This window comes from Taeniopygia guttata, chromosome 15, assembly GCF_048771995.1.
Source record: "Taeniopygia guttata chromosome 15, bTaeGut7.mat, whole genome shotgun sequence".
Taxonomy (NCBI): Eukaryota; Metazoa; Chordata; class Aves; order Passeriformes; family Estrildidae; genus Taeniopygia; species Taeniopygia guttata.
Genome location: NC_133040.1, coordinates 9916557 through 9941941, shown reverse-complemented (window position 1 = coordinate 9941941; position 25385 = coordinate 9916557). Strand labels below are relative to the sequence as shown.

The following is a 25385-nucleotide window of genomic DNA, read 5'->3' as shown; positions in this document are numbered from 1 at the left end:
AGCCTGACCAGGGGAATGAGGAGCTCTCTGTGCATTCTCAGCCAGTTTTCACCCAGTTTGACTGGCACACACCACAGAAACCACCCAATCCCTGGATGCCCTTCCAGGAATCCTGACCAGCACAACTTCTTTACAAGGAGTCACTTCAGGCTCTCAAATAAACACAGAGCCCACTCACAGCCCCAGGACCCTGATGCTCCAATACAGCTGCAGATCAGCTCTCCTCCCACTCCCTGACCTCAGCTTACCAAACACAGGAAATAATCCCCCTAAGAGAGGGAAAACCCAACACTTCCAACACCTCCAACAGGAGGGTACAGACAGTGACAGTCCCTCCTGCCCCCAGAGGCTGGCAAGGACAGGGTGCTCATGGCCACAGCCCTGCTGAGAGCCGGCTCCAGAGGCTGTTGCTCCATCCGTTGGCTCCGTGCTGCTCAACTTGAAAAGGAAATATTTCTTTCCCTTTGGGAAAGCTCCAGAGGAGCGTGGCTACAACACACATCAAGCCCATTTCGAGTCGCTGAAGAGCACAATAGGCAGCGCCTTCTCGGTGGTACAAACTGCCACCCCCCGGGGCCGGGAATGCCACTAAGTAATCCTTTAAAAACACTGGATTTGGGAAAAGAGACAGAGCTGCTCATGCTCGGGGCAGCCAGATGCCAGTCCCACAACAGTTTTCCCCAGGCAGTTTGCTTTGCCATTGTGGCTCCAGCTGTGAGGTGCCCCAGGAGGAATCCTCACACGCCTCATGTGCTTGAGTTCCATGTTTTAATGGGGAATCTCACATAAGCCATAATCATCTTGCAGGACACAAGAAAAGAGTCTATTAACACATAGCTACAGAACTAATCTCAAAATAAAGATCCACGGAGTCTGGAGAATAAAAACACTTTTCTTGGGAAGTGCAAGCCTGAGGTAAGTGAGCAGCCTCCTGCAACCAGGTCTGTGTTTAAGGAAGAAAAAAAACCCCAAATCCCCACAAGGAAAGGAGTATTTGCTTCTCTCAAAATTGGTCATGATTTTACAAAGGCAAACATGGCAATGCCTCCCAGTTCCTTGGGTTTCATGGCATCTTCTACTCAAAACATTTCCAAACTGATAAGGTGAGGGAAAACCAAGCCTCTCATGCACCACAGAATGGAACACACTTCCCTCTTCTATAGCCCTGTTGAAAAGGAGGAAGAAAACTGATTTTTTTCCCCCTTTTTCTTCCCCTCCTTTGCTGCTTGGTCTGGAACAAGCTTGGCCACCTCAGGGCAACTGAGAAAGAAGACAAAACAGCCCTGGAGAGGGACCAAGTCAGCCCTGCTGGATGCTCCCATAGCCCAGCCAGACCCCCCATATTCCAGAGGGTGGATTTTAGGCAGGACACTGCAGAGAGCAGAGGGGACTGGCATTGTCCCACAGCCACACCACAAGAGCAACACAACCCAAGCTGGGAAGGAGCACATCAAACAGAAAGGAGAGAAACAGGAAGAGCTGAGAGCAGCTGCGTGGCTCCTGCTCCCCAAAAAAGCCGACGGTTAAGGCGGAGGCACTGCTTGCTCTGGGCTGATAGAGGCACATCTGATAACACTTCCTGAGCACAAGAGGGGCCTTTGGAAGGGGCCTGGGCAACACAAAACAGCAGAGGGGAAAAAGGGACCTCAAAGCTGCTCCTTCCCATGGCACTGCACGGCTCCAGGAACAGCCCAGGGACTCCAGCAGCAGCAGCAAGCCCCTTCTCCTGCTCTTAATGAAGTGTGTCCAAGTGGCCTTTGCTCCGTGTCACACAAAGATTAAAGGGAATCACCTGGACAAACACAGGTGGGAACATCACCACAGCCATCCCAGCTCAGCCCCACATGGAGCAGGGCTGCCACAGGAGCAGTGTGCTCCCCACAGAGCAGCACCTGGAATAGCCCAGTTCCAACACGTGTGAAGATGGTTCAGAGCAAAGAGAACAACGTGTAGGATTTGGGATATGCTGGCAAACTGACCTGTGGTCAGGAGGGCAGGAGCCCAAAACACCTGGCAAGGTCAGAGAGATCTGCTCAGGACCACTTGGAGGTGTTTCTACCACCAGAAATGCAAGGCAGGAAAGCTCTTTCCATACCCATGACTTCCACACCCAAACTCGTCATTCCCAGACCTCCTCAGCTGAAGACAAGTCACCCACAGAAGAAAAGCAAAATGTGGGCTTCAAGTTCACAAGGAGAACATCTCCCCTTCCTCAGACACAGCCAGGGCATCTTTGTGCCAGGAAGGAGCCAGGCAGCAGCTCCAGCTGGGTGTTAGTGTTGGTTGTAAAGCCTCCCTGCAGGAGGAAACATCTCTCCTATCCTTTTTGAAAGAAGTGAGATGTTGGAGAGACCAAAAAACTCAACAGGCTTTGCTGTTCTCAGCAGAGCAGGGACCAAGGGCAGTGTGAGTGTGCATTGCTGAGCTCAGAGGCGTGGGGACCGTGGGCCACATCCCAGCAGGAATGCTGACAGGGCTGCAGACACTGCAGGCCATTCACACACAAACACTCCTCTGGCACAAAGGGCAAAAAAAAGAAAAATTAAATCAATCGTGAAGCCCACAAAAGCCTATTTCCCAACAGAAATAGACTGCTGCTGATGTCCCTCCAGCCACTCCTGGGATACATCAGGCTGGAGCAGCAATCAGCACAAATCCTGCACTGAGTGGAACCAGCTCAGCTCTGAGTATCCCACCCCGGGGGCAAACAGGCTGTGCCTGTAGACAACCCAGGAGCAGCTGGGATAAACCCTCCCAAAGAAAGGGCAGGAAGAGGGAAACAAACAAATGAGCAGGATCATTCCCCATCCCAGCAGACTTGCGCAAAGTAAATTGACAGAACTGCTCCCAAACAGCCAGGAATGAGAAAATTCTAGGAATCCCTAGTACTTGGATGGTGAAAAGCCAAATAAAATAAGAGATTGTTTCACAAGGAAAAAGAAATCCTTTCTGCTCATCCCATTAATCGCCGAGTTCAAAAAGGCACGAGGCTGATCCCGGCATCACCCAGCTACGCCATGGCCTTGGAACTCAGTCTGAATCCCAAGGAGCATTTCTGAGATTCCCACTGAAACACGATGTCACTTCGGGGACAGTCGCTGTCTCAGGAGGCCTGGCCAGATCTTCTCCAAACCTCAGCCTGCACGAGCTGCTAGGAAAAGGAGTATTAACCCTACAGAGCCCCCAGCACTGATGACCCCAGTGCATGCCCTGGACTGTCCCCAGCCCCCTGTGCCAACCCCAGGGCCACCCACCCTGCCGTGGGGGCTGGGCAGAGCTGCTCTGCACAGCAGCTCACGCTCATGGACTTGGAGGACAAAGCTTGGGAAAGCAGCAGGGGAACACACAGAGATCCCAGCATCAGCAAAACATGGATTTCCCTGGTGGTCTGAGGGAAGCTGGCTATTCCCAAAACACTGGCTCCCTGTGTTTTCCTACAAGCCACTGTTCTGGGTGTTGCCATGTTCCTGCCATTGCTGTTCCACGACCACAGGTAAGGGGAGAGCCAGGTGACAAGCCCTGGAGTTGTCCCAGAGCAGCGTCCAAGCTGAAGGAGAGGTGGGATGATGCCCACCATGGAGGGCATGGCAGAGGCAGAGGCAGAGCCTCCGCCCACGCTCCTGGCAGGAGCTGATCCTACTCCTGTCCTCCTCCCCGGCCGAGCTGTCAGCACATGGGCCCATCCTCCTGCATTCCTCCTGTCAGCCCATTGTTTTAATCCTTGGAACTGTTTAATAAGTCACCCCGCTTCACTCACTCAGCAGTGTCTCCCAGAGAAACAAGTGGAAACTCTCCAATGGCGCCACTGGAAAAGAAAAGGAAGGTGAATAACAGCTCGGAGGATTAAGGGAGCAGCTTCCAAGCGGAGTGAGTGAAGGTCAGCCAGGACACAGACAATGGCATCGGAAGCATGGCTGGGAATCTTGGTGGCACAGCAACCCAAAAACCAGCTCAGCTGCCAGGTTTCAGAACGGCTCCAAAAAAGGCAGCACAGACCAGGGAGCACTTGACACACTGGTAATGTGGAAAAACAAAATGAAACAAATCCAGGCGGATCACATGCGGTAAGAGCAGAGTGAGAAAAGTTCTGGCTCAGCCCTGACACCTCGAGTGTTTGACTAGACTGCAGCCTCCCTTCCCAGCCCCCTGAGGGTACACAGCCAGAATTCCCAAAATCAGGAGAGAGCCAGGCAGGGGCAAAGCTTACTCGCAATGGAAAAGTGGTGGTAAAAAGCCCAGGAGATCATCCTTCTTTTCCCCCCTCCACTCCAAAGCCATGTTTTCCAAGCAGGATGGGTTGCAGAGGGAAGCAGACAGCTGGAGTTTGGGATGTTTTGCAGGGCAGGGAGGGAGATGCCAAGCCATGGGCAGCAGTCTCCACTGGGATGCAAGTGTTGGACACGGTTGGATGTGACCATTTGGATGGCAGACAGAACAAACAAGGAACCTGGCAGCTTTTTGGGAAGTCTGAACGGGACATTTTGTCCCATTCCCCACATTTCTGGCTGACTTGGTCCCTGATATGAAGGTTTCCTTCACCAGCAGTTCTTGCAGCAAGGATTTCTTCAAGAAACTAAAATTTTTAGAGAGGGAAGACAAGCCTTGCAGAGGAGAGTCCTGATCCCAGATAAGCCTAAAGAACTGATGGATGTGGTGTGCACCCTAATCTGTTTGAATCTGGACTTATTTTCGGCTTATTTTTGTGCAGTGGTAAAGTGATTCTGCATCAGGGATTTAAATGCTGCAAAGGGATCTGTAAATGTTTGGGAAAAAATCAGTGTTCTCAGGAAATAATCTCAACACTCTTCATTAGAACTAAAATCAGGCCTAGGAAGGTGTTCTGTCCATTCCCCATTCCAAAAACATCTTAGGAGCACTTGCCAGGCAGAACAGAGCTCTGATTTGTATGAGAAATGCCTGACTCACAGATCTTGGCAGACAATTATCAAAGATTAAGATATTTAAAATCTAGAGGCATTTGAAACCAAAATATTGTTCTGACCCAGCTCTAACACCTAAATAAACAGTGACCACGCTGGCCTTTTACAGGAACGAGTGCTCAGTGCACAGCCAGCACCTCTGATAATAGGGCCTCATGGTTTAGGTTCTGCCAAACTGCTGATGTTTCACAGAAGAAAAAAAAAAATCCAAAAAGATTTAGATACAATTCCAAAAGAGTCTAATCATCACATCTCTAAACTGGCAGCTCTCCTGCTGTTGCTCTACCTACCTACAAGTAAACTCCTCGTATTGCTCAACTTCAAATCAGCAATGTTTTCCTGGAAAGGCCAGATCTTAAATAAGTGTCAAATAAGTGAACGTTTCCCTAGCTCTGTGGCCTTTGAACATCCACACACAGCCCACCACAAAGTAAAGGTCTAATTACACCTTCCTGAGCTTCCAGGGCCCCGCCTCCGGGCTGAGAGCTCCCGAGGGCCGGGGGCCGGGCCGGTGCCTCCCCATTGTACGGAGCACGCTAAGGCAGGATGCTGCCGCCGGCCAGGATGTGATTCAGCGTCCTGTTTTGAACGCTTCGTGAAGTCAGCAACTTCTGCCCCGAGATCTCCCACCAGCTCCCCGGGACACAATCAGTCTGCAGCCAGCAGGGCTTGTCAAGGCTGTAATGAGCTGCTGTCCCCACAAATAAATCCTCAAGGCAGCTGCTCCCGTGTTCTCCCTGCCCTAAGTCTGGCACCATGGACACGGCTGTGGGTACAAGGTGTTTACTCAGTGATGATCCAGCAAAACATGCTCCTAAATCCCTAAAGAAATCAAGGATCAAGGTGTTAAAAGATCATTTTGGTGCACTAAAATATAATATTAACTGTAAATCAAGTGTATAAAAAATATACATATGTGATATGCGATACAATGGTGAACTGTGGTGTGTGTCAGAGGGATGATCATGGAACTATTTACGTTGGAAAAGACTTCCAAGATCAAGTCCTGCTGTTCCTTCAGCTCTGCCAAGGCCACCACTAAACCTCGTCCCCAAGTGCCACATCCATGCAGCTTTTCAATTCCTCCAGGGATAAGGGATACATCACTGCCCTGGGAGCCCTGTTCCAACACTTGTCAATTCTTTTAATGAAGGAATTTTCCCTGATATCCAAAATAAACCTGCTGTTGCTCTGTTAAGAGTTTGTCTGCACCAACAACTCCTCCTGCTGATCACTGACCTCCAAATGTACATGAGCCCAGCCCTGAAAACCTCTACTTCCCACAGCTGCTCTCACCAGCTCTTAAAATTCGGTTTAGAGGAGCGAAACAAGAACAATTCTTTCCATAACCATCTTCAGGCTTGATCAGAGATAATTAACTTCCAGGCCCTTCCACAGTGGTTCAACCTCTATCTCTCTGCAGAAGGTGTCTGAAAACATTCACCCGGCCCTGCAGTCAGGTTGTGATTGGAAAGCCAATAATGGCAAAGATTACAGAATGACTGGCTAAACAAACCTATTTATATTTGGAATTAAAACCAGTGATTATCTTGCTGTGTTTGCCAACCACATCTGAGAATCAGCCAACACTCACAGAGCGATTTGGGTTGTACAACATCTCCTCTGCCTCGGTGTGACAGAGCCAGCACACAGCCAAGGGTGAGAATCAACTGGGTCACACCAAAAAGGAAAAACTGCACATCCAGCCCAGCTGAGAAAGAGCTGGGCCCTGCTCTGCCTCCTCCTTGATAGCATCTCCTCAGAGTTTGCTCGAGCTGGAGCAGCAGGATCTGGGGCTGAGATAAGGCCACAGGCACTGCATGCATGAGGCTCGCACGGAACTCGATCTCAGAGAACTTAAGACTCAGCTTAAGTCTAGGCTAAGACATCCTCCCATGGGCTTGGCCTAGCCCTGACAGCAGTTTTACAAAGATTTGGGTAAGCTGTGCTTGCATTGCATCAGTAGGGGGAAAAAGGGATCAAGCCACAGCATTTCCCTGATTATCCATGAGGGAAGGTTTGAGCAGACACTGATAACACAGCTCAGACCTGCAGCTTCTGGCTCCACTGAGCCCAACAGGGCTCTCGGTTCTCTTACTTTTCCTTCTGCTCTGAGTCTTTACCCTCAGGGACCAATACAAACTCCTGGCTGTTTGCTGGAAGCAGCGTGAATGTTACATTGTCGAAGCTTCCACAAAAGTTTTGGTAACAGAGAATAAGATGACTTAAAGCAGATTAATGTCTAAGAAAAAGCAGATAGCAGCAATATCTTTGAACCTAGAGCATGTCCCCTTGGTCTGTTCTGTGGCAGAAGCTGTTCCAGGGAGAAAGAAAAGCATTTTGGAATGACAGAAACTGTAAGGAAGGATGCCCAGGGAGCAGCAAGACATGGCTGGGTGAAAAACCATGATAGAGACCTGTTCTTCCAAGAAAACAATCAGATGGCTCATGGAACCAGATCCAACTATGCAACCTCAGATGAAAATCCCAGAACGTTTTGGAATGAACAAAAATAATTGTTTACCAGGCAGATTAATACATTATGTCATAAATGTGTACTAGCACAGCCATCCTGTATTGATAAAACACAGCTTGAGCTGGCAGCACGCTGGGGACATGTTTCCAACAATCCTTCCTTTTCTCTCACCCTTAGATCTCCAAAGTCTGCAGAGCCAGGGGCTGGACTGCTGACTCCTGTGCTCAGGGCATGTGTGACAAAGCCCAGCTGTCACCAAGGCTAGACCAGGACTGAAGGAGGCACAAACACCAGCTCAGGCCATCCTGCAGGGATTTTTCAGAGAAGCAGCACAATGAAGTTGAACAATTCTGCCACCCCCTGGGCACCGGGCAGAGTCTCAGCGGATTGAACCAGAGCAGGGAAGGGGACAGCAGCCGGTGGGAAGGGGACAGGATCGACCCACCAAACCAACAGGAGCTCCATTTATCATCTGTGTTATGGCTGCGTATTTCCTGCAGCTCTTGGCAGTGTTTTCCCCTGAGGAGAGCAGAGGCTGTGCATGAGAGCCATCTGATTCTCGAGGTCTGTCTGGCTATTTAATTACCAGATTCTTATCCTGACAATCGTATACGGAAGAGCAGCCCCAGGAGACTGAAGGACAGAGGAAGCTCAAGAGATCTCAGTGTCCAACGTCAGTGCTGCAGCATTTTTCAACAGCCAGGGGAAAAGCATCAGCCTCTAAGCCTGGTCTAAGTGCATCTACACTCCTGGTGGCTCTGGTCAGTGGTGGATGCACATGCCTGGCTTGCAAAGAGGCCAGACAGACCAAAAGTGGCCACAAATCCAAGGATCTCACCAGGATTTATTTTGCAGTGAGGAGGATAAAGCTGTATTTTCGCTTTCAGCACAGAACTGTTTATCCAAAAGAGGAGGCTGCCACCCTGCTTGGTTACATGTTGCTGTTTAATACCACATAGGGAAAAGCACAAGAATTAGGGTTCTGTGGCTGTTCATGGCTTCAGCAGGCTCCTGCTGGGGCCTTGCATTGTACAAGGAGCAGAACAAGGAACCCTGAATTTTGATTTCATCAATACGAAATCCATTCCCCACAAAGTCAGCTCTGAAATGGCATTACAGACAGCCATGAAATGCCCATACACACAGGAGAGCACACAGAGCAGACACACAGCACTTCTGTCTGCAACCCATGTGTGTGCAGACACGACAGCCATGGAATTCCAGCCTCCTAGGCAGGCTGTGCCCAGGAGATACCATCCCAGAACTCAGAAAAGTCCAACAATTTCCTTCCCTGTCCACGAGCAGCCCTGCTTTCTGGTCTCTGACTTCACTTGCAGGGCAAACACAATACAAGGGGCAGCACAAGCAGCTTTGCTTTTCCTGAAGCCACGATAAGGAAAGCAGGAAGTAGGGACAAGGAGAAGAGACTGAGTGCTGAACCACTGCTGTACCTTTACACTGCTCCCCTGGGCTGTGGCTTACAGGTTAGAGGGTAAGAGCTGCCTGCAAGAGCCAGGCTTAGAGTGAGCCATCCACAGCATTACTCAGAGCCCATTACCCAGGGCCCCGGCACATGAGCTTGTGTCACCACTTTGGATCTGCACAGTGTCAGCAAGAGGAGCCTCTCTCTTCTCTGGCAGGACAGCTCAGCCCTTTCTTACCCTCACATGAAAGCAGTGGCTCTGCACGACCCCAAGGAGGCACACTCCTGGTGGATAATACCTAGGAATGAGCAGAGCCCCCTTCCCGAGTGGAGCCCCAGCCTCAGGGAGCAGCAGCAGAGCCAGAGATGCCGCGATAACACTAAAGTGCTGTGGCCAAAGCTGACCAGTAATTTTCCAGTGTCTTCCCACGAGGGGAAAAAGGATCACAAACTCTCTTTTCTTCTTTCATCTTATTAAATGCTCATCTTAAAACTGATGAAGGAGTGAGTATTCCCAGGTTCAGCTCTCTGCAGACAACACCATCCCCTCCAGGCAAGGGGATCTGTGGGATCAGGACAGTGAGATTTTAAGAGCCCAAAAGTTCAGCTTACCTCACATTTAGTCTTCGCTCTTCATCACTGCCGACCTCTGCCTGAGGGGAGAAAAGGATACAAGAGAGTTACATGTTGGTTGTTTGCACATTACACCTCTAAATAAAATCCCTGCACCAACAGGGTGGGAGGGGCTGCTCCCGTGGGGTTTTTCTTCCTGGGGCCAGGGATAAATGAGACTCCCTAGTCCTGAATGCCAGCAGCGCCCGGCGCCGGGTGACAAAGGGGCTCACGGGGATTTTAAAGCTATTAGGTCCTAATCCTGCAAGCTGGTCCTGGAGTGCAGAGCGCTTTGAAGAGCGCCAACCCCGACGTCACCGGGGCGCACACCTCGCTCCCACTGTGCACACACGTGAGGGTAGCAGCTGGCAGCCACGCCTGGGCACAAATAATTGGCATTTGGGGTGTCCCAAGCACAAGGACACAGCCAAAAGTGCTCCCTGGGACTGTCCCAGCTTCAGCTGATGTGCAGCTCCAGGGCTCACACCAGCAGGACAAGGAGGCCACCTCCACCTGGATGCTGGCACACGTGTCCCCAGGCTGGGACAATGCACGTCCTCTGCCTGCTGCCTTCCTGGGAATACGCTGCTTTGGGGGCAGGTGTGGATTAAATGGGGCACTTTTGCAGCAGGCACTTGTAGGAAGTCCCCCTGGAAGCAAATCTGCCTGCTCAGGTGACACTACACTTTACTGAGTCTCCTCAAAAGAGAAGTGTGACCTCAGCTTCCAAAACCAAGCATTTTCACAGAGTCATGCTTTCCAGCCTTCCCCTTCAACTTCCCTAGTAGCTTCTAGACAAAATTCCTTATTAAAGAAAAGCAGAGTTGGGGCTAATTGCATCCAGAGCTGACAAAAAAAGAGAAACCAAAACAACAGGCTCTGAGATAATTCTGCTTTGGCCCTTTCTTCTCTGTATTCACCTGGGCCTGGTAAATACACAGAAGAAAGGGTGCAGAACAGCCCCTTGGAGAGCAGGGCTGTGCTGGGGAGAAGATTTGGGCCCAAAAAGCAAAGCAGGGGCCTTACAGGAAATCCTTCACACTCACAACACACCCGATCCCGACAAAGCTGGAGGGACACAAGCCTTGCAGGAATCAGGCTCCATCAGTGCTGACACTCAGGGAACATTCTGGTATTTCCTACAGCACTGCTCAGAACCCACATCAAATAAGGGTCCCTGTAAGGGTTACCTGTTTCCAGGTGGTTTTGTACAAGCTAAAAATAAGCAAATTGCATCATTTCAAATGTTCAAGACTGGAGCTTTGAAGGGGTGAGAGGACCTGGATTTCTCCCCATCATCTCAAATTAGGATCTGGGAGGTTGGAGGGCACAGGAGCTGCTCTGCTGACAATCTGTGAGAACCAAGTAAAGCCAGGGGAAAAAAATCCTGCAAATGCAACAGCAGAGGCTGCTGGAACTGTGGCCATTTGGAGGAAGGGAGATGCACAAGGCTGTCCCGACTGACCCAGCAGAGGGTGAGGAGCATACCATGGCTATTTTTAGTCTGTTTACAGTGCAGAGCTGGGCTGCAGGCAGGGCCCCAGAGCACCCCGAGTTCCAGTGGCCCCACTGGCAGATCCCCCAGCCCTGGGAAGGTCTGGCAGGTTTGGGACCTTTGCAGGGTCACCCTCCTGTTTGTTTGGGGCCGTCACCTAGCAACAAAGGGAAGAAAAACTTTTTTCCTTTTTAAACAAACTTGACTGTGAGGATGATGACTCTTCCATGTCGTCAGCTGAGGCACAGCAGCAGGGCTGGGCCTGGAGCTGCTGTGGGCTCCTCTCCTGCAGGAGCTGAGCTGTTCCCAAAGCTGACTTTCCCTGGATTTTCTACTAAAAACTGCAGGAAAACCAAAGCAAGGCAACATCAAGGCTGCCACGCTGAGCCCTCCTGCCCTGTCCTGCTCAGAGCACCCCTGGGAGCTGGCAGGGTTTGGGGTGGTGATGCTGTGGATTGCTCATCCCACCATGGCCAGACCCACCAGGAACAGCCACGTTCCTCCCTGGGGACTGTGCTGAGTGTGGCCACTCTGCAGGACCACAGGGAGCGGGGGATGTGTGGAAGGGAGATGCACAAGCAGTGAAAGTTTGCAGGTGGGTGTGAACCACGCTCACCTAAGAATTTATTGCCCACTGTGTCAAGGCAGCAGCATCCATTTTATAAATTCCTTTGGGCTCCAGAGTTAGGAGAGGCCACAGTAGCACAATCACAATTAGCAAGGATGTGTGGTCACCGTTTCCTATTAAAATATCTTCTAGTAATTATTCAGCTAAAAGCCCAAATGAGCCCTGGTTTTCCTTGCAAGAAAGATCCTAAAAGAACAGGAACAGGCTGGCACTTTTTGATGGGATTTTTTTTTTTTAATTAACTTTGCAAAAAACAACATGCTGAAATCATAATTTTATGGTATTTCATGCCAGAAAAGACCATTCTAACAGGACACATTGTCTTCCTCTGGGAGCCACCACAGCACAGCTGAGCTGTGGGTGCTGGTGGCAGAAGTGCCCTACCATGGACAACACCTGGTGGCAAATTTGGGGCAGCATTTTTGAGAGGAAAAAGGAGAATTGTATGGTCACTCCACAGGAGATACAATCACTAGCAGCAGCTCTGATACAAAGCAATGCCTAAGACAGATGTACATGGCAAGGCCTGCTTTGACTCCTCTCCCACCTGCACTAGTTAAATCCAGTCTAACTCCACTGCCTGCTCTGGGGTTAGAGCACATTTTCATCTCTCTAGATTGGGTGGCCACTAGGTCTTGTTTAAGACTCTGTCTAAACCAGATCCCACAAAATTCCTTCTGAAAACTCCTTCAAAAAGCACAGCTCCCATCTCCAAGTTCCTCTCTTGGCACAGCATGGCCCAAACTGGGTCCCTGCAGCCAGGGACCCCCTGAACCCCCAGGGCCAGGGAGAACCTGGGAGCTTTGTGGCCCCCCCTCCTGCTCCCCCCTCAAGCAGCTAATCGGGGGAGTCACAGGGACCTGACAGGTGACAAATAGGATTGTTTACCTGGCAGGAGTGGGGACAGAGCGAAGCCAAGGGCAGTGAACAACAAAGGAAAGAAGCGTGGGGGGAGAGGGATGCATGGGGAGGATGTGCAGAGAAACACCAGGCCTGTCTTTGAGGGTCACAAAGGAGATGGGTTAGGAGGGAAAAAGGTGAGAAGAAAGAGAAAATGGAGGTTCAGCTGTGTTTGGATGACACATGGGAGCTGTGGAGGGGGGAAGCAAAAGCCCAAGGCTGGGAAGAGGCAGGAGAGGGCATTTCTGGGGCCCAGGAGTGGAGGGGATGTGCAGCAGAGCTGGGACATGCAGAGTGCCAGGCCAGCAGGACACGGGTGGCACCATGGGGCAGGTGAAGTGGCAGGCACAGGTGCTGGGGGAAGGAGAGGGCAGCAGCACGGTGCAGGTGTGAGGAGTGGCACAGGTATGGGGTGGAGCAGGATGGGAGCTGCTCCTGGAGAACTGACAATGGGCACCTTGAGGAAGGGCTGGTGTGAGCTCCCTGAGGGGCAGGAGCTGCAGCAGATGTGGAGAAAGGTGGTGCCATGGCAGGGACAGAGGATAACATGGGACAAAGCAGAGCATCCCTGCGGCAGGAGGTGATGGCAGCCCTGGGATGACACACAGGGACAAGGTCCAGGCGCAGCACTCTGCCCAGAGAGAAGTGAAGCAGGCTGCCCCAGGTTTTAGGGAGCTCAGGCTCTGTGCCAGCTGAAGGTTGGAATGGGGGACAGACACAGGGGAACGGGGCTGTGTGTGGGAGGGATGACAGGACAGACCCAGGCGTGGCAGCATCAAAAGGCTGGGGCTGGGCAGCACTGGGGGCTAGAGAAGGGACTGGGATGGCTGTGAGGGGCTGAGCTGGGCAGCACTGGGGGCTGTGAGGCTCGGGGCCGTGGGGGCTGTCATGGGAGGAAGGCTGGGGGGGACCAGGGGGCTGTAGGTCTGCGAGCCGTGAGGGACCAGCGAAGGGCATGAAACCAGGGGCTAGGGACACTGTGAGGGGCTGAGCTGGTGCCAGGGGCTGTCGGAAGTCAGGCCATGGGGACTGCGAGGGGATGAAGGCAGGGAACAAGTGGCTGTGGAGGGCCAAGGAGCCGCGAGGGGATGGAACCAGGGCAAAGCTGTGAAGGGCCAGAGCCGTGAGGCCGGGACCATGAGGAACCTCGGTCTGTGAGGGTGATGGAGCCAGAAGCTCTGCTGAGGGGGCTGTAGGGGCCTGTCTCCGAGCGGGGCCTCACCCCGCCCCTCCCCGCTCCCCATCCGCCGCCGGGGCTCGCTCTCCCCTTCCCTCCCCGTCCCTGCCCGTGCCGTCAGCGCTCACCTCGCTGGTGCTGGCGGAGGAGGCGGCGCTGGGGGTCGGCGAGCGCTGCAGGGTGACCAGCGCCATGGCTGCAGCGGCGGGGCTGCGGCCGCTCCCCCTCACGGCGGGAAGGGGCGGGGCCAGCGAGGGAAAGGGCGGGGCCGGGAGGGGCGGGGCTTGGCTATGGTGGGCGTGGTTTTGCAGTGGTGGGCGTGGCTTTGCCATGGTGGGCGGGGTCATCCCGAATCCCGCCCCGCATCCCGTTCCATGGCAGGGACACCCTCCACTTGCTCCAAACCCCCTCCGACCTGGCCCGCGACATTTCCAGGGATGGAACAGCCACAGCGTCTCTAGGCAACCTGTGCCAGAGCCTCCCCACCCTCAAAGGAAGGAATTTCTTCTTAATATTCCATCTAACCCTGCCCTCTGGCAGTGGGAAGCTGTTCCCCCTTGTCCTGTCACTCCAGGCGCTTGAAAATAGTCACTCTCCATTTTTCCATCAGGTACTGGAAGGTCACTGTGGGAATCCAGAGCTTCCCTCTGGCTGCCCTGGCAGGTCTGGGACCCTGGCAGGGGTCAGGAACCCCCCTGGACAGAGCCCCCAGAGACACTGTCTGTGATCTCTGTCCATGGAAAAGAGTTTTCAATCTTACAGGATGAATTACAAGCTTTGAGTGTTTGATAAGAGTAATAATTAAGTGTGACACGGGTGCAAAAGTAAAATTTTAGATTTCTAGATTAGGGGTTCAGAGGGGACAAGACGGAGGAAATTGGGTGTGTCTTGTCCTTTCCTCCTTCTTCATGCCCTCCATGTTTCACTGTGGTGTTGGCATTTTTCTGTTGGTTTAGGCTGGGGACACACTGTCCAACGTAGGTGACAGATATTGGCACGTTATTGTAAATCCAGCACAGGGAGTTTCTGGTATTTAATGTTTGTAACATCCCACTGAGGGCAGAGCCCCACACGCTGCCCTGCAGGACAGAGCTGCGGCAGGGCAGCAGAACATGTTCGAGATAAACAGAATAAACAACCTTGAAACCAGCACAGACCAATTATGGCTTCTTTGGCAACGGGGCAGAAAGACAGAGACTTTCTACAATCTCGGAATCACCAATACCCACAGATTCCGACAGGTCACAATTAGGTCCCTCTGAAGTCTTCTCTTTTCCAGGCTGAGCAATCCTGTTGCCCTCAGCCTCTCTTCCTACTCAAAAACTGAGCCAGAATCATTCAATTTTTCCAGATCCCACAGGAATCTTGTGTTCAAGAAGCAACTGGATGTGACATTAGTGCTGTGTCTAGTTGACAAGATGGTGACCAGTCAAAGGTTGACCTCAGCCATCTTTCCCAGTCTAAGTGATTCTGCAAATCCAGACCCTGGGAAGTCACAGAACCATTGTTGTTGGAAAAGACCTCCAGGACCGTGCCCACTAAACACATCCCCGTGTCCTGGTCTGCCAGTGGTCACCATGGAGACAAGAGGCAGGGGTGGCATTTTGCCACCAATGGTGGCGACCCCATTTTCCATGACTCTGGGGCCGCCTGCCAGTGGCATCACATGGAACTCCACCTCCCCAGAGCGAGAGCAGACTTTGGCCCTGCTGCTCTGGACACTCAGACCTTGCACCACTGGGCTGTAACAACAGCTCTGACTCTGAAGCCTCTGGACACAGCAGTGACTGCTCCGGGGACCCCACACTCCACAGGTAAATTGGTTGAAAATGTGTATTCCCATTATTTTTTAGCAGATCCTCCTCAGCTCATGCTGCACGGGCAGCTGGGACGAGTCCCTGTCCCTGGTGGGGGAGGTGACCCGGGTTCTTGAGGGTTATAAAACCATGGCAGATGGGAAGCAGCTCCCACTGTGCCGTTCCAATGACTCATCCCTCCATCCTGGCAAATGTCAGTCCCCCTGTTGTCACAGCAGAGATGCTGGACTTCACTTTGTCCAAAAAAAAACCTGTAGGCTGGAATTTATTCCTGCTCCCAGAACCAGCCGAGGATCTGCACTCCCAGCCCTTCCCCAAACTGTTTTTTTTCCACTCCCTGCACAGGCAGTGAGAACAGGGCTTTTCCAAGGCAGGAAAGCGCTGTCAGCAGGGAACCAGAGGATGGGGAGGGGCTGCAGCTGTGTCCAGTTCTGACCCCTCAGTTTGGGAAGGACGTTGAGACACTCGAGTGCATCCAGAGGAGGCAACGGGGCTGGTGAGGGGCTGGGAACACAAACCCTGTGAGGAACGGCTGAGGGAGCTGGGGGTGCTCAGCCTGGAGAAAAGGAGACTCAGAAGTGACCTCAGCACTCTCCACAGCTCCTGAAAGGTGGCTGTGGCCAGGTGGGGTTGGGCTTTCTCCAGGAACTGACAGAACCAGAGGACACAGTCTCAAGCTGTGTCAAAGGAAATATAGGTTGGATATTAGGAAAAAGTTTTTTACAGAAAGGTGATAAAGTTCTGGAATGGCTGCCCTGGGTGTGTTTAACAAAGCCTGGATGTGGCTCTGGGCACCAGGGTTGAGCTGAGGTGTTGGGTCTGGGTTGGACTCGATGATCTTTAAGGTCTCTTCCGACCCAGATATTCTGTGATTCTGTGATTCTGTGATTTGCAGCCAGAATTTCCCCACAGCCATCCTCCCAGCTGTGCCTGGAAGGGTTTGGGGTGGTGGCACAGCCACCCTCACGTGCAGCCCTGAGGGTGGCAATGGTGTGAGGATCCAGCCTTGTACTCATCACACCTGGCACTGCCCCCTGGAAAACGTCTGCTGCTTCCCACCCTTTTCTATCCGTGCCCACCTCTTGCCTCCAGCCCATGCCAGGGGCTGGGAAGGATTGTGAGCTGCTCAGAGCAGGGTTGGGTCACTGGGAGTGGAGGGTTCACAGTGTGGTGGCTGCTCCAGCATCTCCCTGGCTGCTCAGCCTGTGGCTGGTGGGACGCAGAGGAGGATTCTGAAGCTGTGCCACCGTGTCCTGGGGCAGGACACACCTGCAGCTCCTTGTGCCAAGTGAGCAGTGCAGCCATGCCAGACAAGCTGCAGCTTTTCTGCTGGCACAACCAGGGGTGGAGACACATTCCCCAGCCACTGTGAGGAACCACAACCCCCCCATCCATGATTCCTGGATCAGAGCTCGAGGAGGGCTGGGAAGCTTTACAAGAAAAACCTCGTGCACCATGAGGATGCACCAGATGCAGATGCACCATGAGGACCTCAGCCCTTCCCTGCTGCTCTGGCAGTAGAGCTGAGGCTCCTGCAGGAGCTGATGTTCCCCCGTGGTGTCCCCAGCTTGTCCAGCAGCCCCAGCTCTGCCCTCAGAGCCCTCATCCCTCGCAGGAGCCGGAGCCATGCGTGTGGCCGTCATCGGGGCCGGGGTGATGGGGCTCTCCAGCGCCCTGTGCATCCATCAGCAGTTCCACAGCCTGGAGCCTTCCCTGGAGCTGGAGGTCTACGCTGACCACTTCACCCCCCACACCACCAGCGACGGGGCGGCCGGGCTGTGGCAGCCCTACCTCAGTGACCACGGCAACCTGCAGGAGACGTAAGGCAGGAGGAGGAGGAGGATGGTGCCTGTCCCTCTCCCTGTGTGCCATGAGCTGCCCTGGCACAGCTCCACGGGGCTGGCAGAGCCACCACTGTCCCATTCCCATCACAGGCTCTGGAATAAAGAGACCTTCGATCACCTCCTCGGGCACCTGCACTCCCCAGCAGCCACGGAAATGGGACTTTTCCTCATTTCTGGCTACAACCTGTTCACGGAGCCGGTGCCGGTAAGGAGCAGGTCACAGCCAGGGCTGGGCAAGGCTCTTGCTCAGCAGGTGCTGCTGTGGGTGGGGCTCTGCTTCTTCCAGCCACTGCTTCCCAAAATTTCCAAGTTTGCCTTGTGACAGTGCCTGGGACATGGTGTTTTCTGTGCTCCCGAGGCAATATTGGTGTGAGGAAGGGCCGAGCCCTAGAAGAGTGGGAGTGACAGAGTGCTGGCAGCTGCACATCCACCTGTGTCCCTCTGGGATGGGCTGTGTCCCATGGGATGTGCCCCACGATCCCCCCACGGCTTCTGTCCCACGGTGAACCCAGTTCATGAATGATCTCAGAGCTCTTTCTCTGCTGTAGGACCCATCCTGGAAGAACATTGTCCTGGGATTCAGGAACTTGACACCAAAAGAACTTGAACTCTTCCCTGGTTACAGGTATTTTTCAGTCAGTTTTTTGGAGACTCAGGTAGGACAGTCCTGGATACCTCCTGAATACAGCCCTGGGATGAGGCAGTGGGACAAGGAACTGCAGGCACAGAAATGTCCTCACTTCTTTAAAACTGCTTCCCTCCAAATAAGTAGGAAACAGCTTAAATGGCCAAAAAAAGCAGCAACCCAGCACAGAAACCATTTCAGCTCCTCTCTAACCTCACATTTCCTAAGTGTCAAAATAGGGGAGCAAAACCAGAAGGTGTTTTATGCTGTAAAAAGGGAGGAAAAATCATACACTCACATGAGGAGGATCCCAAGGGGAATTGGGGTCCCAGATCCACAGTGGCTGTCAGGAATGTTGAGGCAGGAGGATGCTGTAGGTCCTCACAGCTTCCTCTCCTCCCGTTTCAGCTATGGCTGGTTCAACACGGCGCTGATGCTGGAGGGCAGGAGTTACCTGCCCTGGCTCACCAACAGGTGAGTGCAGCTGCTCCTGTTTCCTCTGCTGCAGGTGTGGATTTTCATCCTGCACATCAGGATAGGGTAGGCAGAGATGCATCCCCAGGAAACAGGGAAGAGGCTCTGGAATTCCTGTTCATTGCCCCAGTGGGGTAACACATTAACAGTGAGCCCAGGAGTGTATTCATTGCATGACAAAAATGAAAGTATTGGCATACTTGGAGCTGCATCCAAGTGCTTTTGGCTTTGGAAGAATTTGGGGCTTGGTTTTATTCCTATAATTTCTAATGCTGAGGAGGTGTCCTGGTATTGAACATTTAATTTGCCAGTAACAGATGAATTTGTGCTTCCCAGGCTGACGCAGAGGGGAGTGAAGTTTTTCCATAAGAAGGTTGAATCTTTCCAGGAGGTGAGTGGGGATGTGGAGCCAGGGCAGAGGGCACATCCCCATCCCAGAGTGGAGAAACAGCATCCAGCAGGCAGGTGCTGCTCCAGGATATTCCTTGGCATGAGTTATGGGCCAGGGAACAGCAGCAAGACTATGGCAAGATCCAGGAAATAAATTCTACCAGGAAGGATAAAGGGTCTTGGGTACTGAGGGATGGTTGACAGAGGACAGGGTAGAGCATTTATCCAGCATGGATTGGCAGCTTTCCCTGGAATGGTTTGGTGGCACACATGGGATGTCAGCAGGAGCTGGCTGGGGAAAAATCTGTGCCCTGGATCCGGCCCTTATGGTTTATCCATATCCTGACTGTTGGAAAGAGCACTTGGCTTGTTTGGAAGCAGGAATGTTGTGCCTCTGTGGCAACATCCCTGTGTGCTGCTCCCTCTCTCCTCAGCTGTTTTCCCAGGGTGTGGATGTGGTGCTAAACTGCAGTGGGATGCGCTCAGGGGACCTGCAGCCCGACCCAGAGCTGCAGCCTGGTCGGGGCCAGATCATCAAGGTGAGCTGGGGCAGCCCTGGGGGCTTCCCAAAAACCCATCTGTTACCACGAGGAGTGTCTGTGGCCTCTGGGGAAAACCATGGGCTTGTGGCTGGATCCACACTGGGATCAGGTCCTGACTCCCAGGATCCCATTCCTGCTTCAGCTGTGGGAATGCCCTCAGCCTCCAGCCTGTTTCTCCACAGGGAGAGGGCTGGGGGAGGTCAGAGGCACAATGCTGATAATAAAAAGACAGCAAATCTTTGGGAGAAGATGGTGATTATTTGGAGAAACACAGGTGAGTAGGAAGCTGCTCCCTACTTGCACTCCTGTTTTCCCATCTTCCCAGGGAAGCCAGCACAAGGAACACCGAGCTAAGGGAGGGTCCCACATCTGGACCCTCATGTCCCTCCTGCTTTCCTCTGAGCCTGGCACCCACTCTCCAACTCTGATTTCCTCCCCTTCATCTCCCAGGTCCTGGCCCCGTGGGTGAAGCATTTCATCATCACTCACAACTTGAAATCCGGGATCTACAACTCACCCTACGTCATCCCGGGGTAGGTGACGATGGCTGAGACAGGGCTGGTTGGCACCAGTGACATTCCTCTGTCAGTGTCCCCAAAGCCTGGTCTGGGACATGGCTCCTGCTGTGTCTGCCCGGCCTGGCTTCATCTCTGGTGCTTTTCTTGGCTGTGTGGGAGGAGAGCAGGAGGATGTGGGCAAAAAAGCTCCCAGTCGGCACAGAGAGCACCCTGCACCATGGTGCTTCCATGTCCTGTCCTTTTCCAAGGACCAAATCCCACCAAAGCAAACTTCATCCTGGCCAAGTCCCCAGAACAGCCAAACACTGACAGGGGAGTGGATATTTTGGGGGAGATCTTTTGTTTTCTCATCTGTAGCCATTTTTATTATCAACGGTGTGAACCAAACTGTGGTGCAGCAGCTCAGGGTGGGGAAAGGCACTGCTGATCCATGCTCCCATAAAAACAGGGCAGGAATTCTTTTACTTCAACAAAACCCCCCTGGGAAAGCTCAACCTTCCTCTCACTGTCCCCTGAGCTGCTGGTGAGCCTGGGGGCATCTCATTGGGTTTATCATGGAATATCCTGAGCTGGAAGGGACCACAAGAGTCGAATCCAACTCCTGGCTCTGCCCAGGGAGCTACACCATGGGATAAATAAATCCATCTGCTGTTCATCCCAGCTCTGCTTCCTCCCAAGGGGCTGCAGTGACCCTGCTCTGGCAGTGGAGAGGGGTCTTTGAGCTGGATTTGAATGCTGCATCTCTGGCACTTCCTATTGTCCTAATAATTCAGGCTTAGGCAGCAAGCCAGGATGTAAACAGGAGCTTTGCAGGCTCACAGCCTCCATGCAGCATATTCTGAGTGATTCCTGATCACAGTCCCAGGCACTGAGGAGTTCCTCTGCCTGTGCTTGTTTTAGCTGGAGCTGTCAGAGCTGGGCACTGGGCTGATCCCAAAGGAAGAGCTGGATCCAGTTCTCATGTGGAGGGCACCCCTTCCCTGCTGGACAGCTCAGCCCTGGAGGGTCCCTCCTTTTCCTTTTGTGCTTCCCAATGATCAAGCAAGGTTTTGGAAGGGTCCAGCCATACCAAATCCTCCAGGCCCTCCTCAGCCTTAACCTGCCTCTTGTCCTCTGTCAATCCACAGGAGTTTGGGGCAGCAGCAGCACCACCAATCTCTGTGCTCCCCTCCAGAGCCATCCCATTCCTTCATGCTCTTCCTGAGCCAGGCAGGAGCAGACCTGTTTGATAAGGATGGAATTATCTGTCTGCTTTGCCCACACAAGGAAGGGTTGACAGCATTTAATGAGTGACTCGCTCACAAGCAGACATGCAGGCACTGCTCTCCGCCTGCTCCACGTGGAAGTTTCTCCCACAGGAATATTTTGCAGGCTCAGGGTGTAGCAGGATCCAACATCACACTCACACAGTGTCCCTCCATGTGGTGGCCCCACAGGGGACAGCTGGGGACAAGCCATCACTGTGTGTCTCCTTTGGCTCCGGTGCAGGAGCGAGTTCACAGTCCTGGGAGGGATTTACCAGCACGGAAACTGGAGTGAGGAGAACAGTGCCAAGGATCACAAATCTATCTGGGATGGCTGCTGCCAGCTGCTCCCGGCTCTCCAGGTGGGTGACCCAAGTGCCAGCATGGGGCACGGGGAGCTGGGGGGCTCAGGATGCAGGAATGGGTGCTGGGACAAACCACAGGACCTTGGTGTTTCTGTGTGTCCATCATGGATACCTGGGGCTCTTCCACCTGGCTGGGGGACAGGAAGGGCTGGGAGACAAGGTTTGTAGAGATAATAATTACTCATGTAGCTGGTAAAATTGGAACCAGAGCTTTGGGAGGTTCCAGCCCTTTGTCCCCACACCTTTAGAGAAGAGTTGTGTGGGGTGAGGCTGGGTTATGCCCACTCCCAGTGCTGCTGCTACTCCCTGGATTAGCAGGAAAGGTGGCGTGGGGCTTTGGCACAGGGATTTGCCTCAGCTCCAGGCCGGCACTGCCATCCCAAATCATTCTGCCTGGAGCTGCTGCAGGATGGGCAGCCCCCTGTTCCCGCTCATCTCAGGGCTCGCCTGGTGCTGTGAGGTTTGGCTGGTGGGATTCCAAGGAATGCTCTGCAGGGCTGTCGTGCTTTTGCTTCCAGAAGGCGAAGATCGTCGGGGAGTGGAGCGGCCTGAGACCAGCACGGCCCTCGGTCCGCCTGGAGCGGGAGAGCATCCGCCTCGGGAATCTCCAGGCAGAGGTACCGCACAGCCCCGGGGCTGAGTGTAATTAATGACCGTGTTAATTGTGTGCCGGGCAGTGACAAAGAAGCCCTGTTCCTGTGGTCATCCCTCTCTCCATCTCCCCACCAACAGCAAGGGAATCTTTGAGCCCAAGGATAAATGTCAGAGATACTGAAACAAATTATTGGTGTGGCTGCCCCATCCCTGGAAGTGCTCAGGGATCAGTTGGACAGGGCTTGGAGCAACCTGGGCTGGTTGGAGATGTCCCTGCCCACAGCAGGGCATGGGACAAGAAGGGCTTTGAGATTCCCCCTAATCCCTGCTGGGATTCTGTGGTTCTCCCCCAGGTGATTCACAACTACGGCCACGGCGGCTTTGGGATCACCATCCACTGGGGCTGTGCCATGGCAGCAGCTCGGCTCCTTGGGAGCATCCTGCAGGAGAAGAAGCAGCTGGCCACCCCCCCAGGGCCCCGCTTGTGAGCACCTGCTCCCCTGGAAAAGGTGACAACAGTGGCTTAGGAATCACAGCAGAAGGATGGGAACAGCACAGGGATACACACACGGGCTGCTCGACCCAGCTCTGGCTCTCAGCGTCTCATTTCCAGGTCGCTGCCATTTTCCAGATGGCTCCACTCCCTCCACAACCTGCCTGGAGGAAGGGCTTTCAAATATGGGCTAATCATCCGTGGCAAAGTGCACCAAGTGCTGTCTGGGATCAGGCTGCAAAGGGCAGGCTGGGTTCAGCTGAACCCTGGACCGTCCTGCAGTTCATCTGCACTGGGGGACAGCATCTGAAACGGAGCTGGGGACACCTGAGGTCTCTGCTGGCTGCTCCAACACCCAGTGTGTAATTAGATTTACAGGCTCCCCCCCAGGAGGCAAAAGCTCCTTAGTAGGAAGAAGCTCTGAGGCTCCCAGGGAAGTAACAGCAGCTCTGGAAGCACGTGCCTGGGTTACACCAGTTTTCCTCACATTCCTGCCAGGACAAATCTCGGGCCACAGCACCTGCTTAGTGTAGCTGGCACCAGACAGCAGCACTTGCCTAAAATGGCCTTTCCAAACGAAGTTTTAGCAACAAAAGTAACTTGTTCCAGCCCTGTGGGCTTGCCAGACTCTATATATAGCAGAGAGCATAAGAAAATAGCTCTTCTTGTCCCTAAAACTCCCATGGGCCACTCAGCTTCCCATTTCTCCCAGCTGTGGGACACAGCTCAGAGAGAAGGTCTGGCTTGGGAAAGGTTGCGCTTCTCAGAGGAGGAGCAGGACTTTTTGGGGTGTTCAGGGATGCTGTTGGGGACACAACACAATGTTCTGAAGATGCAACCTGGCTGATCTTCCCACGCTGATCTTTCCTGCTTTACAAACCATCCCAGGCAGGGCACTGGATGGTCAGGAAGCCTCAAATCCAAAGGCTGTTGTGAGCCCAGCACAGTGCCTGGCTCACTCTCCTGTGTGGATAAGCCAAGTGTTCCTTACTCATCCGTGGTGCAGCTCCTCTCTCCTGATGACTCTGTGTGCCAGGAATAGCTCAGCAGTGTGAGCATCTCCCTGCTGGGCTTAGCAAACACAGCTGGGCAGGGCAAACTGGGAGCCACTGCCATGCCCAGGCTGTCCAAAGAATTTCCAACTTCCCTGGAAATGTTGCAGTCACTAGGTAAAGTCAGGAAAAGGAAAATAAAGGTTGGAGAAAATTCCCTGGTGATTAATGGTGAACTCAATGGTCTGTGATCCCACCTCAGGAAAAGCCACTCAGGGGAACTGGATCCCCTTGGTTTCACTTATTCCAAATAGGAGACATTCAGCAGCACATTCTCTGCTGTAAATCCAGCCTCACTTTGGTGATTTTGGGAAAATTCCACTGTATAAACAGGGGTGTAGGAAGTCATTGTACACCTGACAACGAGGAGCAGCTGATTCTGGTGATCTCAGAGCCTGCAGGAGCCACTGCCCTGTGACCTCACATGGCAAACAGGAATGAGTTGATCTGTGATTTTCCTTGCAGGTTAACTCTGTTTGTTTTCTAAAGGCCTCAGCTTAATCTGTGTGACCAATAAAGGAAATGTTCAGATCTCTTGTGCATGATGGTTCTTCCTCTTAGTGATGGCACGGGAAGGGCCTCAAGTGCTGGTTCCACAGAAATGTCCCAGGAGATCACCATTCCATGTCTCCACACACACATTTCCTAAACATTTCATCCTGGAGGAGTAGGAGTCATCACTCCAGATTCCAAGCAGACCAGGGAACCTGGAATAGCAATGTGTGAAGATCTGTGGTTGCTGACAGTCCCCAGGGCATTAAGAAGTCACAGAAATCACAGAATTGTGAATTTGGATGGGAAGGGACTTTGAAGATCATCCAGTCTCACCACCCTGTCAGGGCAGGGACATTTTCCACTCTCCCAGGTTTCTCCAAGTCCCCCTCCAACCTGGCCTTGGAAAATTCCAGGGATGGGGCAGCCAAAGCTTCCCTGGGCAGATCCTCACTGAGGGATTGAAGTTAATTTTGAGGCCAGGGAGAAGTAAAGGAGTCATGGAATGAGGTCTGGACAATTCCTGTGTGTCCTCTGACACACAAGACACACATCCCATGTCCAGTGTCAGCACATTTTAGGAACTCTCAGTTCTCTACAAGGATCTCCTGTGACACAGAACAAAGCTGGAAGCACATCAAGTATCAGGGAAGTCAACAGCAGCTCTGGCATTTGGGAAAACTCCTGCCAGAGCTCCAGGAGCATTTGGGCATCACTCCCAGGGATGCACAGGGTGGGATTGTTGTGGAGTCTGTGCAGGGCCAGGAGCTGGACTGATGATCCCTGTGGTCCTTTCCAGCTCAGGAGATTCCATGATCCTGAGAATGAGCTTTAGAAATGCCTGAGGATGCCAAAAAGTAACCACAGATGAAAGAATATTGCCCCCAGCATTACTTCAGCCACACAAACCCTTCTAATTCTTAAATATTCCCATTCCCAGGAAGGAGGCTCTGCATCCCAGGCTGGGAGAAGGGAGATGGAAGCACTCTGGGATGAGAACACCCTGCATTAGCATGAGAAGGATTTGCAGCTCAGTTAGTCATTTTGACTCATCCTTCAACCACCTCCTGCCTGTAAATTATTGGGCATCAAAATAAGAATATCAGTGACAGGGAGGAGGAAAATAGGGTTGGGCACTTAATTATGGTTTAGAAAAATGATAGGGAAATTAAGGGTTTATATTGAAATGGAAATTAGCAGGAACCCTCCCTGACCCAAAGTCCAGACACATGTGGAGCCACCTGATGCCAGCACACCCAGGGAAGAGGCCAAACTGGCTGGGGT

General features: G+C 52.8%; 2 protein-coding genes across 6 annotated transcripts in view; one reads left to right on the top strand and one right to left on the bottom strand.

Annotated features, from left to right (window-relative positions):
• SSH1 (slingshot protein phosphatase 1) overlaps positions 1–13898 on the bottom strand; it is a 33382-nt gene extending 19484 nt beyond the window's left edge. Inside the window, exons 1-2 of the mRNA XM_030285496.4 lie at positions 13780–13898; positions 9452–9492 (exon numbers count right to left, since the gene is read on the bottom strand). Coding sequence (XP_030141356.4) covers positions 9452–9492; positions 13780–13845 — 107 coding nt within the window. The 5' untranslated portion in view covers positions 13846–13898. The remainder of the gene's footprint in view (positions 1–9451; positions 9493–13779) is intronic.
• A 1021-nt stretch (positions 13899–14919) lies between these two features.
• On the top strand, positions 14920–24140 carry DAO (D-amino acid oxidase). 5 transcript variants are annotated; one of them, XM_072936343.1, is made up of 11 exons: positions 15024–15465; positions 17084–17288; positions 17403–17517; positions 17861–17937; positions 18346–18411; positions 18748–18802; positions 19236–19340; positions 19794–19876; positions 21350–21467; positions 21989–22087; positions 22418–24140. In XM_072936343.1, the coding sequence occupies exons 1-11, from the start codon at positions 15318–15320 to the stop codon at positions 22550–22552; spliced, it is 1206 nt and encodes a 401-aa protein (XP_072792444.1). In that variant the 5' UTR covers positions 15024–15317; the 3' UTR covers positions 22553–24140. The 5 variants fall into 5 exon arrangements, 3 of the variants coding, with proteins under 3 accessions (XP_072792445.1, XP_072792444.1, XP_002193932.6); XM_002193896.6 differs by having other exon boundaries at positions 17036–17288; XR_012058456.1 differs by lacking the exon at positions 22418–24140 and having other exon boundaries at positions 14931–15465; positions 17036–17288; positions 21298–21467.
• Positions 24141–25385: the final 1245 nt, after the last annotated feature.

Bases quoted from the DNA above. Each gene is read 5' to 3' on its own strand.
- DAO (XM_002193896.6), top strand. From the start codon at position 15,318: ATGGAACTCCACCTCCCCAGAGCGAGAGCAGACTTTGGCCCTGCTGCT. The intron at 15,466-17,035 runs GTAAATTGGTTG...TGGTGTCCCCAG, and splicing joins GGGGACCCCACACTCCACAG to CTTGTCCAGCAGCCCCAGCT. The intron at 19,341-19,793 runs GTGAGCTGGGGC...TTCATCTCCCAG, and splicing joins GTCGGGGCCAGATCATCAAG to GTCCTGGCCCCGTGGGTGAA.